Source organism: Tachypleus tridentatus, chromosome 6, assembly GCF_004210375.1.
Source record: "Tachypleus tridentatus isolate NWPU-2018 chromosome 6, ASM421037v1, whole genome shotgun sequence".
NCBI lineage: Eukaryota > Metazoa > Arthropoda > Merostomata > Xiphosura > Limulidae > Tachypleus > Tachypleus tridentatus.
The window spans coordinates 60,001,521-60,020,392 of NC_134830.1; the positions used below are offsets into that span (position 1 = coordinate 60,001,521).

The following is an 18,872-nucleotide window of genomic DNA, read 5'->3' on the forward strand; positions in this document are numbered from 1 at the left end:
ATAATACTGTTTTGAAACAACGCAAATCTCCTAGAGGGTGTGAGGACTAAAATTAATCCTGTTGTTCTTTGGTTCTTTATATATAACAGGACTAGTCAAGTTAGAAAAAAAATATTGTTATTTTGACATTTTAAATTCAGTTTTCAGCAGAATTGAAATAGGTCAAACTAAATTTTGAAGCAGAACTGATCGACGCAAAGCTCTTTAAAATATTATGACATTGTACTTATGCTATTAAATAAGTCCGTTTAATATTCCTTTTCTTTACTTTATATTTAAATCTCGTAAAACACACATACACATATATATTATTTTTTGTTACGATTGCAAATCCATTTTTCTGGCGAAAATAATAAAAGGCTAACAATTTAGATTAACACAAATGCTTTAAGACAGGCGGAATGAAACTTAGAACAACAGTGCGACACATTCATAACTTCCTCAGGGAACTGACCTTCCTGACGATAGACAAACACTTATTTTTTACAAGAATCACGCATTACCTTTGAGAACCAGGGTTGTGTAGAGACGAGGCTCTTGAATTGTCAACAAATATCCGATATAAAGCCCAATGAAGACAACGCCCAGTGATTACACGTGAAGCTGAACACCAGGCGATCAACATTAGTCTTATAGGCAGCTAAGCCTAAACTCTTTGTTTTTTCTACACGCAGTCAATACAGTCAATTTCAGTGAGTGTAACATTTCTATCCAGTAGGGAATTTGTTCTTAGGAGATTAGACGTGTTCCATGATTTATTTAGTTCATAGTTCATCCACATCTTGTCAATTATCAATGTTTTGTGTTCTCAAAATGTTATTGTCGAGCGTTGAGTCTATTTTCTTTCCCTCTCTAACATAAATCTCCATTTATAGACTCGGGATTCTGTATACAATTTGGTCCAAGTAAATGCCATACCCGATATACGTTTAATATACGTCTGTGTCTTCTATTTCTGTGTTTAAGATATATTTCAGAATGTTTTAATCGTTATGTATTTTCTGTATTTGTGTCCGATTTTTTAAGATTAGACAACATTGTAATAATATTCTAAAACCTGTAGAGTTTGGTTTGAATTTGGCGCGAAGCTACACGAGGGCTATCTGCGTAAGTCTTTTCTAATTTAGCAGTGTAAGACTAGAGGGAAGGCAGCTAGTCATCACCACCCATCGCCAACTCTTGGGTTACTCTTCTACTAACGAATAGTGGGATTGACCGTCACAGTATAACATCCCAACGGCTGAAAAGACGAGCGTGTTTGGTGTGACGGGAATTCGAGCCCGGGACCCTCAGATTGCGAGCCGAGCACCCTAGCCACCTGGTTATGCCGGGTCACTCTGACGACGGTTCGAATAATGGCATTGACAAAAAAATAAGTTTATACGGCATTTGTGTTATTAGATAACTTCCATCATAACCTCGTACACGAGTAGCATCATGTTTTCATTCAGTTTAAAGTGCTTTTTTTACTTCATTAATCTATATTTATTTGAAATTGTTTCAACAAACCACCACAAAATTATGTGTATATATGTGTGTGTCCACGTATTGTTCTGTTATTTTCTCTTCTTGTTACGATTTAATAGACTCCAATAGGCCTTCCGTAAGCCAACCTTGTGGTGACGTAGAAGTGTAAATCCACTTTATCCAACTCCGTTCAACAGTGCCCCCAGTGACTCAGCAGTAAAGCTTATAATGCTAAAAACTGTGTTCGATATTTTGCGTTTGGCAGAGCACAGATAGCACATTTTGTAACACTTTGGTTACTAAAAAAACCAAAAACAAAAAAAGGTATTTATGTCGTAACTTGTTGGATGGAACAACAAACAGGTAATAACGTTCTAGCCTGACAACTGCAGTTATGTTTCAAATGTAGAAACAACATGTTAAAAGCTTTTGTTAAGAAACACGATTTAAGAATTATTTTCGTTAAATCACTTGCCAGTTTTCACTGCATTGCATAACCATACAAACATACTAGAAAATGTCCAAGAAATCATATGACCAGCATTCATCCTTTTATACATAAAATATTCAATGTTGGAAAAAAGTAACCGCATTTATTAATATATTTAATGCTAATATTTCAATCTACGAGCGACATACCACTTAGAGACCATACGACTTCAGTCCCCACCTGCGATACAACAGCTAAAATAATAAAATATGTCACCACCCATTACTGGTAGAGGAAACTATTTGTGGAACAGATAGCTTAACAATCCGTTGGTAGTATATTAAGTACAGAATGTTGGGTGTTTATCAAATATACCGATAATGTGCAGATGGCATTGAGAGCTTATTCAATCATCGTAAGGAAAGCCTTTTTTTGGGGAGAGGATGCTCTTGGGACTGTGGGTAACGCTAATACACATAGGGTAAAATACACAAGGGGTTAGCGGATCTACTTATGTTCCTATTCAATCAAGCATGTTGTGGAATCAAGTATAACACAGAAAAGAAAGAGCACTCTTAAGGCATAAGGGTAAGATGGCGGAGGCACGAACAACCTCTTGAGTTATACCAGGTATGAAATAATTTCATTATTCGGTGATAGTATATCAGATGTATAAAATTTTCATCACTTTCTGAGAAATAGAACAGTTTCATCATATATAAAGAGTATAATACTTCTCACACAGGCAACATTCTCTTCTAATGAATAATGGTATATCAGGTATAAAAAGGCCATTTTATCACACGTTTACTGCTCACTTGGTCGACAGGTTTACTCTTTACTGAAGTATGCCATCATCAAACAATTTCACTATACGGAGACGAAATACTACTTATTCCGTAGACATCATACTATAATGGAACTCTTGCTTATATGATACAAGAAAAACTTTTTTATTACGCGATATGCATCCCCCAACTTCGTGAAATTTTTATTCTGTATGCATTTAGACTTGCAATAGAGGTCACGATTTTTCTGTTTCACCTCCATTTCCTGTCACAAGGAGCGTTATTATTCTTCACTCCCAAGGTACAGATATGACATCATGAATACATCACACTCGGATCTTATACACTGACTCTATGGAAAATTAAAAATAATCTTTCTACTGACGAAACAGTAGAAATAATCTTCCAAAAATAACTTTTAGACTGAACAGATAAATCTGGAAATATCTGTTTGATTACTTGAAACTCGCCGTGACAAATAATGTGAAGGTTTTGAGCCCAAAACAAACCTTATTTACTTTTATTACGTAAGTAGAAATACGTGAACCTTCTTGTTTTGATAATCCACTAAGAAAGAACTAGAGTAATTTGTTTGTTTCTCACGTTTTTGCCACAGACAAGCTTTACTGTCCAGCAACGTTTGATGGGTGGAGCTGTTGGAATGCTACTCCTGCAGGAGACGTCGTTTATGTACCTTGTCCTGTATTTGTAACAGGATTTCAGCCAAGAAGTAAGTATTTCTTTCTTTGTAATATAAAAGGAGTAAGACTCTTTAAAACACTAGATTTACAACAACTACTCTAAATTTTGTTCAACAACAACAATTCTGAATTTTGGAGTAAGAACGAAGAGTTGTTTTACAAAATGTAAAATGTTAAATATCACATGCTTACATTTATCATTTGGCCTGGCATGGCCAGGTTAGTTAAGGCGTTCGACTCGTAATCCGAGGGTCGCGGGTTTGCATCTCCGTCGCACCAAACATGCTTGCCCTTTCAGCCGTGGGGGCGTTATAATGTGCGGTCAATCCCACAATTCTTTGGTAAAAGAGTAGCCCAAGAGTTGGCGATGGGTGGTGATGACTAGCTGCCTTCCCTCTCGTCTTCATCTACTAAGATAGCCCTCGAGTAGCTTTGCGCGAAATTAAAAAAAAACACAAATACATTTATTATCTCATTGAATTATAAGTGTTTTTATATTTTATCATTCAGAAGCGAATCCGACACATTTTCCACATGTCATAAAAGCATTTTATAAACTGAACTAAAGGTTCGTCCACTAACTGTTCTTAGCAAGGTATTTTTTTCATTTAAACCAACCATATTCCTTACTCCCCCCCTTTGCGCGAAATTCAAAAACAAACAAATCAACCGAACGTATAGGGTAAAATGTTTTATGTCATCATATCTGGTTATCATTTCTAGGTAGATAACGAGTGTATATATATATATATATGTATATGTTCTTTATGCGAAATAATTACAGAGAGAAATCTATAGGAAACGAACGTTGAGCAATAATAGTTACGTATGGTACAAACAGATGTGCTAAAAATAATACAGTGAGCAAGATAATATTTTACGCGTGTTACTCCAACTGGTTATAGCTGTGTGCCAAAAAAATTCAGTTTGGACTTCTTTCTTTTTCTCTTCATTTCAAGAATGGAAATTGACTTCTATTTATGACCATCGCAACGTGAACTAATTCCTTGGAAAGGTATTTCAAGACTCACTAATTTCTCTTTTTAAGGTTTTATGTAAACACTTGACTGGTGCGTATTTAAGATTTCGTCAGTCATCGCACGTACAATATCATTGGCTTATTTATTCTTTGATATAGGGTTCACTAAATTAGCGCCTTGTCAGCAGAAAAAAAAAAAAAACGGTAAGGAAAACTACGCTCCAGTTAAACACAAAACACAATTTGATTATAGTAATGTATAACGCTTTATTCAACTGTAATTTCTGATATTGTGTGCTATCCGATAGGGTTTGCGCATAAAATGTGCGAAGAAGACGGAAACTGGTTCCTTCATCCGAAAACCAACAAAACCTGGTCTAACTACACCACTTGTGTTGATAAAGAAGATCTGAGTGTAAGTTTACTGTCTTCTGTTTTCTGTGTTAACAGTAATTCAAGCAGTGAGGTTTGTTTTTATGTGTTACGTGTTTTCAACATACAATTTTGTAAATGAATTAAAGTAATTTTAATATAGAAAAGGATATTATTATATAAAGATAGCACGACCTCTTTTGTCATAATGTTTATGTATATTATATATAACGTGATATTTCGCTTTACGTCTGCTTCGGTTTCATCCCACCTATATTGTAACAATGGATATGGGCCCTAGAGGCTAAGACCGAAACTAGTAATGTAATATACTGGTTTGCGATTTGTTTGTTTTTTAATAAGATATTTTGTTCGTATATTTTATGTGAATAATTATAATAAAATACGGATACATAAGTATGATTTCTCTAAGCTTCTGACGGAAACAGCCAAAAGTAGCCGAGTCTTATTACACGTATGAACGATAATTTTGAGTATTTTCGCGCAATGATGGGCCAAATAAAAGTCAAGGTTTAAAATCAACCAATGAAAATCGTTTTAAGAAAGATTTTCAACACTCAATCTTCACAAGGTCTTGTTGATTGAGAGCTGGTACAAACTTAATAATTACGTGATTATTCAAACTTTCATTGTTTTTTAGGGTATAAACAATCGAAAAGCTACACTATTGGCTCTCTACACACTATTCAATGAAATAATCGAACCTTGAATTTTAACATTTAAAATTAAAAACGCGTTTTATTGAAAGTTATGCAGTGACTTGGATAAAAAACTGCAAAGATTTATCTTGACTTGAAAGTTATTTCGAAGTTTTCAATTCGAACAATAGTTAGGCCTTGTCTGGCACGTGTTTACGGTCATCAAAGACTGTTTTTATTGTTGAGGTAAAATTATTGTCTGCTTCCTCTTTAAAACAAATTGTGAGCAACCACTAGAATGAATATTGTAGTCAAATATAACCTCTTAACTAGCGGCCCGGCATGGCCAGGCGGGTTAAAGCGTTCGACTCGTAATCTGAGGGTTGCGGGTTCGAAGGCCCATCCCACCAAACATGCTCGCTCTTTCAGCCGTAGGGACGTTGTAATGTAACCACCAATCCCACTGTTCGTTGGTAAAAGAGTAGCCCAAGAGTTGGCGGTGGGTGGTGATCACTAGCTGCCTTTACTATAGTCTTACACTGCTAAATTAGGAAGCTAGCGCAGATAGCCTTCGAGTAGCTTTGTGCGAAATTCAAAAAAACATTCTGAACTGGCTTCTTCACAAAGGCAGCGAGTTTCGTTACACGTGGTGGGTAAAGCACAAATATAATGTGCAGCTTTGTGCTTAACAGCTAACAAGCACAAAGACCTGATAATGGTTTTGAAGGAAATTAAGAATATCAAAATAACTTTTCCTGTTTATATACATGTACGTGCATACATACCTTAAAATAATAATAAACACACACAACTTCGTAGAACAAACGAGTCCATGATAAATCTGTTTTAAACGTTATTGTTAGCAAGTTGGATTTTACTGGATTGTTTTTGGATTGACGTTACCGATATTACAAAGTAATACAACTTGGTTGTGTATTACAGATATCTAAATAGTACGACTAATATAAAACATCTTGCAAAAAAGATTCTGAAAGCAGAGCAATATGGATATAAAATCAACGTTTTCTCGGGCATTGACTAGAGGAACATTCACAGTGGACATGATTTTAAGTTATATATATCTTAAAGGCTATAAATATAGATAACACCCATGAAAAAACAAAGGGGGATGAACTTCCGCAACTTATAAAAGAAGAATTACATAAATAGAATGTCTTTTAAGAACCTGTTCTCTCTGTAAAGTTTACGTATTATCTTTATATCCTAATGATAAATTACATTCAAGAAATTATGTTCAAATTCCGAATGTTGTATAAAAATGAAAAGCAATACCTGGCGATCAAGAATTGTAATAGACAAATAAATGACAGTGTTCACATGATTTATTTCACGAATTATGCTTTGTGTTCAAAAATTACCACAGAGAAATAGGTAATATTATTTTATGCCAACATACTTGTGAATAACATTATCATGTAATTTAAATGTAGTTAGGCCTAACCTGTACCTTCGATATATGTTTATTTTTGTAGTAATGAAAAAGTGTATGTGAACAGTATAAATAGACGGGCTACAGAATTTGAAATCTCCAGCATTTTAAGTCTAATAATTTACATGTGCTATCTTACTATGTAAGGTGTTGTTGTTATTGTTTTTATAGGTGTAAATACACGTGCTTCGGATTTTAAAATTATAGAATTCAGGTCCTTGATATCTAAAAATAAATTATATTTTAGGTTTATGGTTATTTACAGTGTCTTTGAAGACGAGTTTGCAAATTGACTTTATTAATGAAGTTAGATATGTTTTGTTTTCTCTCTCTCATCATGTCTTTAAGTGTTTTAAACAGTTAAGTTAGATTAAGTAAAACTGAACCATTATGTATTCATTTAAATAAAATTATTACATAATAAAGTTAGAAAATCATTACTTATGTGTTGTCATTGCCTTTCAGTGGGATGGGGTGTTTTCATAACATTTACAAGAGGTTATCAAGTTAAAATAACACTCTCTCCTTAAGCATAGTGAATTCAGGGACAAATAGCTTTTGTATTATATTTAAATTTCAGCCGTGTTATTTTATTGGCTGAAGAAAAACTGAACTGTAATATCTTATCCGTTTATACTTGTTGTAGCTCGTATATTATTTAACAATTATAGAGATATATAACGATAAGTTACGATTTAAACTTAATCCAGTACTTTTAAATAAGCCTATTGCTGTAAGATGCTATTGAATTTACGATACATAACACTGTTACTGAAGAGAGTACCTGATTTATGAAATATTCAGTGTGTTTACTATACCTTTTTTTTTAAAGTAAGATAGGCCTATCTAGTTGTAAGTTAATACTGTTAGCTGCATTATATGTACATTTACTCTAGGGAGTTCCTTTTATGTATGTGACCTGTATAGATCTTTAAAATATTACCAAAAATTTGCCGGGGGGTCGGTGATCCACAACAGTAGCAAATAAGGAATGTTGATTTTTTTTTCCTTTTTCAAAACTTATGACTTGTATTGAAATATTTAAGTTATTGGAGAATATTTCTCGCTTTTGGTAATTTATTGCTTACTATCTATTACTTATATGAATCACAAATCTATCCAGTGGAGAGAGTTTTACTGAGTAGGATATTTCATCCTACATGGTTTACTGTTGCATCATTTTTTGTTATTTTTTTACAGCATTTGCACTGTATACAATTAATACTCCAGTACGTGGCAGTAGGTGTTTAAGTCTGATAAAACGGTCACGTGAATTCGGTAAACTCCAAGTGAAGCATTTCAACAATTTGATATTTTTGCCTTATGTTAAAATGTGCTGTTTTCAAATTTGTGCTTTATTAACGATATATATGATTTTTTAAAAGTATTTTAATCAAAATTTACTTCAAGCATCATTTGAGGGTACTTAATCCAAAATTCTCATTTTGAAGTACCCATAGATAACCCATGTACAATAAAGAAACCAACGCTGCTTATTGGGTCGATGATACTTGCTTAGAAAATAACTAGAATTAATTTAGCCCCTTAATAATTAGGAAAACAGATTGTACATAAAGTTTTTAAAATATATTCACTACCTTGGAAAGTTAAAATAATGTATGTGATGGAAAGGTTGATATTGGTAATCTACGTCTTCAAAAAAAATTATTACTAGATACAGTCGAAAATGAGATAGCAAATGTTGCTGTTCTATTTTGTCAGCTGTTGAGGACAAGGACATTTAGAAAACTTTGTATGTGACAAACTACATATAAACAATAATGAGAAAGTACCTGCAGCTCCGTTACGTAATTGTATGAAAAAAAGCAATACGCTTGTCTTGATATCTTTGTAATCGACTGGAAACCATCGGTCCGTAGAAAAGGAAAATATAATTGAGATATCAATGTAAGTGTAGTCAAACATTGGAAAGTATTGACAGAGCAGGTGATGTTAATAGTCAAGCATAGGAAAGTATTAACAGAGAAAGTAATGTTAATAGTCAAACATTGGAAAGTATTGAGAGAGCACGTAATGTTAATAGTCAAACATTGGAAAGTATTGACAGAGCTGGTGATGATAATAGTCAAACATTGGAATGTATTGACAGAGCAGGTGATGTTACTAGTTAAACATTGGAAAGTAATGACAAATCATGTAATTTTAATGGGATTTTCTCAGTTGAAAAAGTTATAGTTAAGCACAATACTACAGAGAGGGCTATATCTGTTTTGCCTACCACGGATATCGAAACTTGTTATCTAGTGTTGTAAGACCGTAGTCATACCGCTGTGCCACTGGGGTGGGAGCTATAATAGTGTTGTCAAAGGTAATGCCTAGTAGTTGGTGTACATACACCTCCCAACCTACTCCATATAATATGCCTCTGCTCTTACGATCTGTTAATACATCAAGTTCTCGCGGTAAGATTATGGTGATTAGATATCAGTCTTAGTGACAGTTATGAACACATCAGTTAAATAATCCCAACTTTACACATCTGAGATGGTTTAACTTATGTACCAGTGTCTGAACTCCCGTGGCTTATGCAGTTTCAAGTCAAGCAGTGGGATTTAATCCTTTCTTATTCGTATTGTGAATTGTATTAGATGACTATGTCTCTTCGAGTGTTTATGAACTATTGAATGTTGCCTGTGGTGTGTGATCATATCATGGATGTATTTGTGAACACACCTGAGTCAAATTCTAGGACGTAAAGCGGCTGATTTGAGAAGAGTATCTTCGAAATATTTATTGTAGAACTTACTTAGAACTGGGAATAATGGCGGGCTCACTGATAAACCTTCATTTGATCTGTAATATTTACTTTCGTTTCGTTTAATTGTAGTTAAGAACAAAGATACAAAATGGGCTAACTGTGCTCTGGCCATCACAAGTGTCGAAAGCCGATTTTGATTGCAAGTCCGCAGACTTGCTGAGCCGCCGTAACGGTGGGGGGGGGAGTATTAATTTTCATGTCGAGCGTAACTTAAGTTGACACAAAAGGATGCTTTTTCTGTTACCATGGAGACTGTCAACGAGGTATAGGTTTGTGATGTGCAAGTTATCATTGATCGAAAATACTTCGTGCTTCAAAGCTTAATAGGCTGGGTATATCGAAGTTGAACTTGTGTCTTGAAGGGTTATTGTTAATCTCCACAAACAGAATAAACGTTTTAATATCCGAGAGCGTTTCTGATAAAGGGCAGTTTAATGAATCTGTGCAGTTACGTATAGCAAGGAAGAATAAGGTAGCTTTGCTTGTGAATTATACGTAGGCCACAGACGTGTGGAGATAGTACTGTTACAGTTGCTCAGTTATTTTTGTTCCAAGTTATTTATGATGGTTATTGTGTCTCCCGTGCTAACTGTTGGGTTATGGTTAATTGTATTACCTATTGTCCGTAACTACGGTGGGATTCTCTTTGTCTGATGGAAGAATCGTTATGATGATGCCTTCCATCGAGTTTCTGAGGGCAGGTTTTTGTCATATCGGCTTTAAACGAAGCTAACATTTCAGTTTTTTCTTATAAAAACTTTTAATCATTTCTTTCTTATAAACGGATGAATGTTGATAACTAGGCTTGGGCTATTTTACACGAACAGTACATTATACTAACGTTTGTTTATTTTGGTAATAAACGCGGCCCAAATCCCAACACTACACGCAATTTTCCTGAAGGTTAAAATGAAATACAGAATTTATCGACTTTTTGAAATAAATGGTTCTGTTTCGAGAAAATAATTGAAGCCAAGATAAGTAGGTAGTTTAGGCACCTAATCAGCAGGCAGGCTTAGGTTTACTTTATGTTGTCTAGAATATCATAATCATCACAGATTTCACAATGACATTGTGGTATGTCTGTAGACTTAGAACGCTAGAAAGATAAAATAGAGATCGCCTATTGTGTAGCTTTGTGCTTATGTACAAACAAAAAGAAAAAACAACAACAAACAAACAATAGTAGACATATATGCTTACGAGGGCTGTTCAAAAAATACGCGGACTGTTTGAATTGCGCGGCTCCAGTTGGTTCAAGGGAAATCCGCTTGGTGTCACTAGGTTTGCACAGATCAGCTGTTTACGATGCCATTTCCCGATTGCATATATCTTCATTTGTTTATTAGCTACGCGGTTTTAAGTGAAGTGCGATTTTTTCGTTTGGCGGATTTCAGAATGAATGACCTGAAGGAGCAACGACTTGCTGTGAAATTTTGTGTTAAATTTGGAAAATCTGCGACTGAAACTTTTGCTATGCTTAACACGGCTTACGGTGATGTTGCTATGAAGCGTACGGCATGTTTCAAGTAACATGAACGTTTTAAGGATGGTAGACAGTCCATTGAAGATGATGAGCGTCCTGGACGTCCTTCCACGTCAACTGACGACCCACACGTCGACAAAATCAACACCCTGGTGCGGGCAAATCGACGTCTGACTGTCAGGGAGCTTGCTGAAGAGTGTGGGATATCAGTTGGATCTTGTTACGAGATTTTGACCGAAAAATTGAAGATGCACTGCGTTGCTGCGAAATTCAGCCCTCAGAACTCGTGAGTTTTTGGCCAAACACTCGATCACTGTTCTTCCCCACCCCCCTACTCACCTGACCTTGCTCCTTACGATTTTTTCTTGTTCCCCAAACTCAAAAGACCCTTGAAAGGAAGAAGATTTGAGACGATTCCCGAGATTAAGGCAAATGCGACGAAGGAGCTGGAGGACATTACAAAAGAAGCGTACCAGGACTGTTTCAACAAGTGGAAACACCGTTGGGATAAGTGTGTGCGTTGGGGAGGAGGGTACTTTGAAGGAGTCCCAGACCTGTAACTTCTAAATAAAGTACATTTTGTTTTATGACGTCAGTCCGCGTATTTTTTGAACAGCCCTCGTATATTACGTCCTGGAAGAAACGTCGCTCTACTGACGGCTATTTGTACTAGTAATTACTCATCACAGTATTCATATCTCACTGAAAAATAAAATTGAAAGTGGACATTTTCTTTAATAAAAAGATTTTTCTTTGAAGTTTTCCACGGGAAAAGTATACAAAATGTACTGATATAAACTAATGTTTCTAAATATTAAAAGTGGTACCATTCCGCCTTTTAGTATTATACTTACACTTTACGTCATTACGTACAGTGCTAAAGAAAGTCGTGTACTTGTTGTGAGGATGAAATTTTATCTAAAATTGTGTTTTGTTACAAAAAAATGGTTGTTGCACATACTACAGCTATTTTTTTTTATTTGCCTGAATCTTGAACAACCAATGTGACATTTTTATGGACTTTTGTTTGTGGTGCCATTCATTAGATGGCGTCACAACGTATTTATTATATCGGTCACATACCTAGATATATACAACTACTTCATTATAGTAATATATATAAAGATAGAGAGAGGAAGAGACCCCTAAACACTGCAATATACCATGATTACGTCGTTGAGAACATTCATCGTTATTTTCTTGGTCTCTCGGTGGACTCAACAGATAGCCCGATGTGGCTTTGCTATAACAAAACACACACATATATATGTAAAAACGACTGGTATGGATAGAGAAAACTCTATGTAGAGGAGCGAACAACGTTTCGACCTTCTTCGGTCATCGTCAGGTTCACGTCATCACGGAAAACACACACACATTTTCTTGGTTTTGCTTGAATATGATGGATGATCCCCGTATTTTTGAATTTTCAGAAAAATTTTGGTTGAATTTGATGTATGCTCGCAGTATGTGGGGAATTTACAGAATACATAACTTGTATCTAGATGTTTATTCCATAAGCGACACTTGACACAAATTATACTGGGTTCTACTGAAACAGTTCCACTCGTATGTAATGTCAACTTGTCTGCATTTCACACTCGCTTTCCAGAGATTGGTTACATTATAAAGATTTTGTTGGCTCGTTACACATGTTATAATAATGTCCCCTGATTGGTCCTAGCAAACCTTTATGTCTTGTTCAGTAGTTATTTCATTTGCATTTATTCCACACGAGACGTCTTCATCTTCTTAATAACTGGCGAATGTGATATTGACGACCATTAAACTTTTATCTGGAGAATATGGAAGTATCTCAGAACCTAAAGCACACTTCCAAACTTCTCTTGAACTGTAAGTAATTTGTATAGAAAAAAAAGAGAATTTAAAATGCGAACTATATATAAGTTAACAAATGGTTAAATCCAGAACTTTATTTACTTATAACCCAAAGAAGACCTCCACTTTCGGAAACGCTTCTAATTAATAATGGAAAATACTGTTTCTTAGTGTTATTTGAATAATACCTTCAGGTGACGACTGATAAAGTGCCACAGCTGGCTTATTTATTATTCCTATTTTATCGTCTCAATTTACATATTTTGTTGAAATCGACAGAATTCATCTGCTCTTTAATTTGGAACGGATTGAACGGATATTTTACAGTATGTCATAAAACGTAGTTACGGTTTATTGTCTTGTTTTATGCAAGTAATTATTGTTCCTATTTCCGTTTTCAGTTTCGTGATAAAATCAATAAACTTTACATTGCTGGGTATTCCATATCCGTCATAGCTCTCAGCATGTCTTTGGCTATATTCTTCTATTTTAGGTAAGTACAATTTATTTCTGAAAGTCTTGTTAAATTATATTTCAATATCCACGTTGCGTTTCCTATGATTACAAATAATAATGAATTTCCACTGCTCTCTGTTACATGGTCACATTGAAGGAAACTGTATAAACGATATAATTTGTTTATATTTGTGCTATTATAGTTTTCGGGAAACACAAGACAGAAATTGGTATGGTTTTCAAAGCTACTTTATTTCACAGACAATTTATATTATAACCAGTTGTTTCTGTTTTGCTTTCTCAACCCAAACGAATAATTTACATAATGTTGGTAGACCAACATCTTTTTTAAACACTTATGTGACTTCGTTTATGACAAGGATATTTTTTAATTTATATTTTACTGTAACATGTAACATAAATATTTCCATAAAGTCTAAGCAGTCACAAATTGATGTTTTAACTGACTAAATTAACTAAAGAAAGTATGACTTGTTTTGAAGACATTCTGTATCTCAGGGCCCAGCATGGCCAGGTGATTAAGGCACTCGACTCGTAATCTGAGGGTCGCGAGTTCGAATCCCCGTAACACCAAACATGTTCGCCTTTTCAGCCATGTGGGCGTTATGATGTGACAGTCAATCCCACTATCACTGGTAAAAGAGTTGGCGGTGGGTGGTGATGACCAGTTGCCTTCCCTCCACTCTCGTCTCACACTACTAAATTAGGAACGGTTAGCGCAGATACCGCTCGTGTAGCTTTGCACGAAATTCTAAAACAAACAAACAAACTGTACCTCAGAGAATAGGAAAGACATCTCCACAGCTACAATATTCTAACAATACTGAATGTTTACAAGGCTATGTTTTGTACGTTTAGTTAAAACTAACACAATATCAGGTGAGAAAAAAACATCTTATTAAACTCGTGTCGAGACACTGTACGCAAATCCTTAGTTTAAGTCGTACTAGTATTTTATTTAACACTCCTACGAAAAGACGTTTCTAGTCCTGATTTCTCCAAGCCCGTTCCCCTGGCTGTGGTTTCGTTAGATAGTAGATAGGGACAGTGGGAATCTCGTTAATCCATTCATTAATGGATTTAATTTCATTTAAATACATAATTATTAGCCTAATATTAATAACCTTTCAAGTTGCTCTGGGGCCTATTAGGCCCCACTTTTCGTAGGAGTGTTAATCCTTCCATGCGTAAAGAGTAAATTAAGAAATATTACGTCACAGATAAACAATACTGATAAAATATTTAGCACAGAACTAATGACTTAGTTGTTTCGTATGTGTTTATGCGGATGAATATGAGAGAGTAGCAGTGTTGTTTGTGTATATGTTTCTTTGTAGTATTATTTATATCTTATACTTGCGCCTTTGTTTTTGAAGGCCTTATATATCAAGGTTGTTGTTTTTTGTCTTTTTTTCTTCCTAGGTCACTCAAGTGCACTCGAATCACCATTCACAAGAATCTGTTCATATCCTTCATTATAAACAATATTCTGTGGATTGTATGGTATACAGAAGTCATCAGGTATCCCGAAGTGCTGTTTAGTAATAAGGTAAGAAGTAGATGTACTTTAAATACCGTACTCTAGAACCGTATTGAAACCATTAAAACGACAGAAATATTTGTACCTAATATTAGCAGTTATGTATACATACAATCTTATATTGTGTATGTATATATATACAACAGTTTGAAGCACAGCAGTTTGAGTGGTTGCAAGGGTCTATGGTTCTTGTCCTTCTACAGTAAAAACTCGCTTTGCACGTTGAGGCCTCCCTGAGTTCCCTGTAAGAGTGGGTGTCAAATCCCACTATTTCGGTCAGACAAAGGTAGCCCAAGAGCTGGCGGTGGGCACTGTTGACTATAAGTTCAGAGATATGGACGGCTACATGCATACAGGTAGTATGTGTGTATTTCTGCGCAAAATTTCTAAAGAAATAAATAAAGTCAAAAGCATCTATTGAAAGATACACTAACTCGGTACGTTTGCTTCAAGTCAGTGAACATGTGACCTACCTCAGTAAATATACTTCTTATTCTAAGTAACTTACTGTTTCCTCTATTATGACGCTTGTTTTAATAACATGGATGTATGTAGTTTAGTACAACGTACGTTTTATTGGTTTTTTTTTCTTCACTGCGTGTCTTTCCATGTTTACGTTGAATGCAGCCGGCTTGTCAAGTCCTACACGTTCTGGTCCACTACTTCTTAACTAGTAACTACATGTGGATGTTTTGTGAAGGACTGTATCTGCACACGTTACTGGTTGTCGCATTTGTGGCTGAAGAAAAAATAATGAAGTGGTTTTACATTCTTGGCTGGGGTAAGTTTGAGGTTAAGAATATTTTATATTTGTTTGTTATTAGCAGTTAACGTGCTGGACTGTACACTCGAGAGGCCATGGTTCGTGTATCGTTTCCACAAATCTGCGTTCCGCACTTTCGATTAACGTAGCAAGATATTGTTGAATAGTTATTTTCCAGCTAGTCTGTCAGTTCGAAATTTGATATCTCTAGTGTAGCTTTGGATAACTTTTTGTAACAAACAAACAATTTTAAAGTGTTATTGTTTTAGAGTTCGAATTTTATGCGAAACTACTCATCCAGGTGTGTCATTGTCAGCAATCACAGCTAACGGTAGAAACTACTACATGTAACAATATTTTAAGAAAAGGCTCGGCATGGCCAGGTGTTTAGGATGTTCGACTCGTAATCTGAGGGTCGCAGATTCGAAGCCCCATCGCACCAAAGATGCTTGTTTTATCAGTCGTGGGAGCGTTATAATGTGACAGTCAATCTCACTATTCATTGATAAAAAAGTAGCCCAAGAGCTGGCGGTGGGTTGTGATCACTAGCTGTCTTCCCTCTAGTCTTACACTGCTAAATTAGGGGCGGCTAGCGCAGATAGCCCTCATGCGCAAAATTAAAAAAAACAAACAAACAAATTTTAAGAAAACATGGCTGAGGTCGTAAATTCAACCAAACAGGAACACAAGATAGGGACATACTGTCCTTTTTATCCGTTAACACCTTTGTCAAGAGACTTTTAACTACAGTGATACGTCTGCTAGCATCTTTTAAATGTGTTAGTTATGCAAACCTTTCACGTGTAACCTAGTACATGTGATAAAAACGAAGCAATAAATGTATGTATACAGAAGTCCAATATTTATATAAACTGATCAATTATTTGTCATTTAGGATCTCCAATGCTGGTGATTGTTGCATATGCCAGTCTCAGAAGCTCCTACCCTGAAGAAACTGTCTTGTAAGTTGATTTCGTAACTGGCAAGTAACTACTTTGTACAATATTTATTTATGAAGTAAAGAGTGCGTTCTTTGAAACTTCTTGCGAAATTTAATATAGAATATTTTCCTTCTCGCTCACGCAGCTGTTGGATTGAGGAGAGCCGATTCACGTGGGTTATTTCTGGACCCGTGTGTATATTTATGTTGGTAAGTGGACTTTTTTTTCACTTTTAATTCCCATATTATTTCTGTTGATGTTTCGTCTAGATGAAAGTTGCAATATCATTGGTTTGACAGGACGACACCAGTGGATTTACAACACTGTTTATTTCTATTAATGTAAATAAAACATTTCTTTATTTGCTTAATATTTCACCGTTAAAGCTTCCCAGGGGATATCGTTATCTGACAAGTTCGTTAATCCAGTTGGAATGTCTCGTGCTAAACTCCAGTTTGAGTTAAAGGAAGTTAAAAATAATAATTACTACACTAAGTGCGACAGGGAATTGAATGAGTTTTCATCCAGTAATCAAGATATCTAGCAGAATATATTTTATTTTATATTATCAATACCGCAGTAAATGTATGTAATTTGTTATACGAAAAGTTTATGGGGTAAGAACAAAAACTCCTGCAATGTTTGTAATGGAAAATTGTTTCCAATAATTTATCAAAATATTCTGGTTTTTTCTACTAATCATGTTCCAGTAAATTTAGAAAAATTTCCTGCGAGTTATGTGATATAAAACTGGTTCTAAATGTAAAATGAATTTCGTGTAGCAGATGTTTAAAGTGTATTTTAACCTTTCATGTAAGTTATATCACATACATTGTCGACAGTTTATATCAGGGGAAGCTGGTTCCAAGTGTTTGGCTACACTCGTTAGAAATAAATAGTTTTAAGGTATATTGTGCTGGCATATTAAGAGAAAAGACTTTTTTGTACTTTTTATTCTTAACTCGATTGAAAGATTATTTTAATCTTAACACCGTATGCTTAGTATACCGTATTTAGCTAGTTCTGTATGGAATCATGTTACATTTGGGCTTAACATATTTCATTGAAAACTAATTTCAAGCGAGTGTTAACAGCCTCTTCATTATATGTTGTAGAAAGCTAGTCCCAGATGTGTGTTATAATTAGTTACTCTACAGATCTGTGGTAGTTCTAATTATCTGCAAACATCTGCCTCACTGTATATTTGACACGGATGTCATAAGCGAAGTGTGTAGTACAGAGATTGTCTTCATAGCACATCCACATGAGTAGATAAGTGTGAACTTTTCTCTTTTCTAGAACAGGAACTAAAGTGATTGGTTCTTGGAGGCGTTTCTTTTTAATGAAAATTTAATATTTATAACAAAAATGAATAACATGTTTACCTGTTTCTATGTTATAGCTCAACTTTGTGTTTCTTATCAACATAGTCCGGGTGTTAGTGACCAAACTAAGGGCAGATAATTCTCCTGATAATCATCAGACAAGGTAAGGTTCATTATACCCTGCTTCTATATCATTTTGGTAATCACCAGACAAGATAAAATCCATTATACCCTGCTTCTATATCCTTTTGATAATCATCAGACTAGGTAAGGTCCATTATACCCTGCTTTTATACCCTTTTGATAATCATCAGACTAGGTAAGGTTCATTATACCCTGCTTTTATACCCTTTTGATAATCATCAGACAAGGTAAGGTTCATTATACACTGCTTCTATATCCTTTTGATAATCACCAGACTAGGTAAGGTCCATTATACCCTGCTTCTATATCCTTTTGATAATCACCAGACAAGATAAAATCCATTATACCCTGCTTTTAAATTCTCATAATAATAATCAATGTAAGATCCATTATGTATTTTAATGTAATATTTTCGAAATTCAGCACTGTAAACTTTTAAAAGTTTTCACTTCTATTAGTGTCTCTTAATAAAAAACAAAGTGTAAACATTAAATCACTAGCAAAATAAAACTAATCTTTTATATTATCAATAAATTCGTGATTTAGGCTTAGATTTATAATTATAACGTTTTTTCATTAATTGCCTAAAGTATGACAAAAATATCTTTAATCGATAATTAATTTTGAAAACTTCAAAAAATTAAAACATAAATAAAGAGTATTTTGACTCTTTCCTTTCTCAACGTCTCTCAAATTTCGTTATTACTGGCCAGCTAACAAAAATGACACGTA

The 18,872-nt window shown here is 34.8% G+C and overlaps 1 protein-coding gene across 12 annotated transcripts in view; it reads left to right on the forward strand.

Annotated features, from left to right (window-relative positions):
- The window catches only part of LOC143252637 (calcitonin gene-related peptide type 1 receptor-like), a 196,664-nt gene that overhangs the window by 165,876 nt on the left and 11,916 nt on the right, over window positions 1–18,872 (forward strand). For all 12 annotated transcript variants that reach the window (XM_076505057.1, XM_076505064.1, XM_076505058.1 and 9 more), the window contains 8 exons: window positions 3,302–3,415; window positions 4,674–4,780; window positions 13,352–13,443; window positions 14,850–14,976; window positions 15,595–15,748; window positions 16,626–16,692; window positions 16,817–16,880; window positions 18,074–18,159. In XM_076505057.1, coding sequence (XP_076361172.1) covers window positions 3,302–3,415; window positions 4,674–4,780; window positions 13,352–13,443; window positions 14,850–14,976; window positions 15,595–15,748; window positions 16,626–16,692; window positions 16,817–16,880; window positions 18,074–18,159 — 811 coding nt within the window. The remainder of the gene's footprint in view (window positions 1–3,301; window positions 3,416–4,673; window positions 4,781–13,351; window positions 13,444–14,849; window positions 14,977–15,594; window positions 15,749–16,625; window positions 16,693–16,816; window positions 16,881–18,073; window positions 18,160–18,872) is intronic.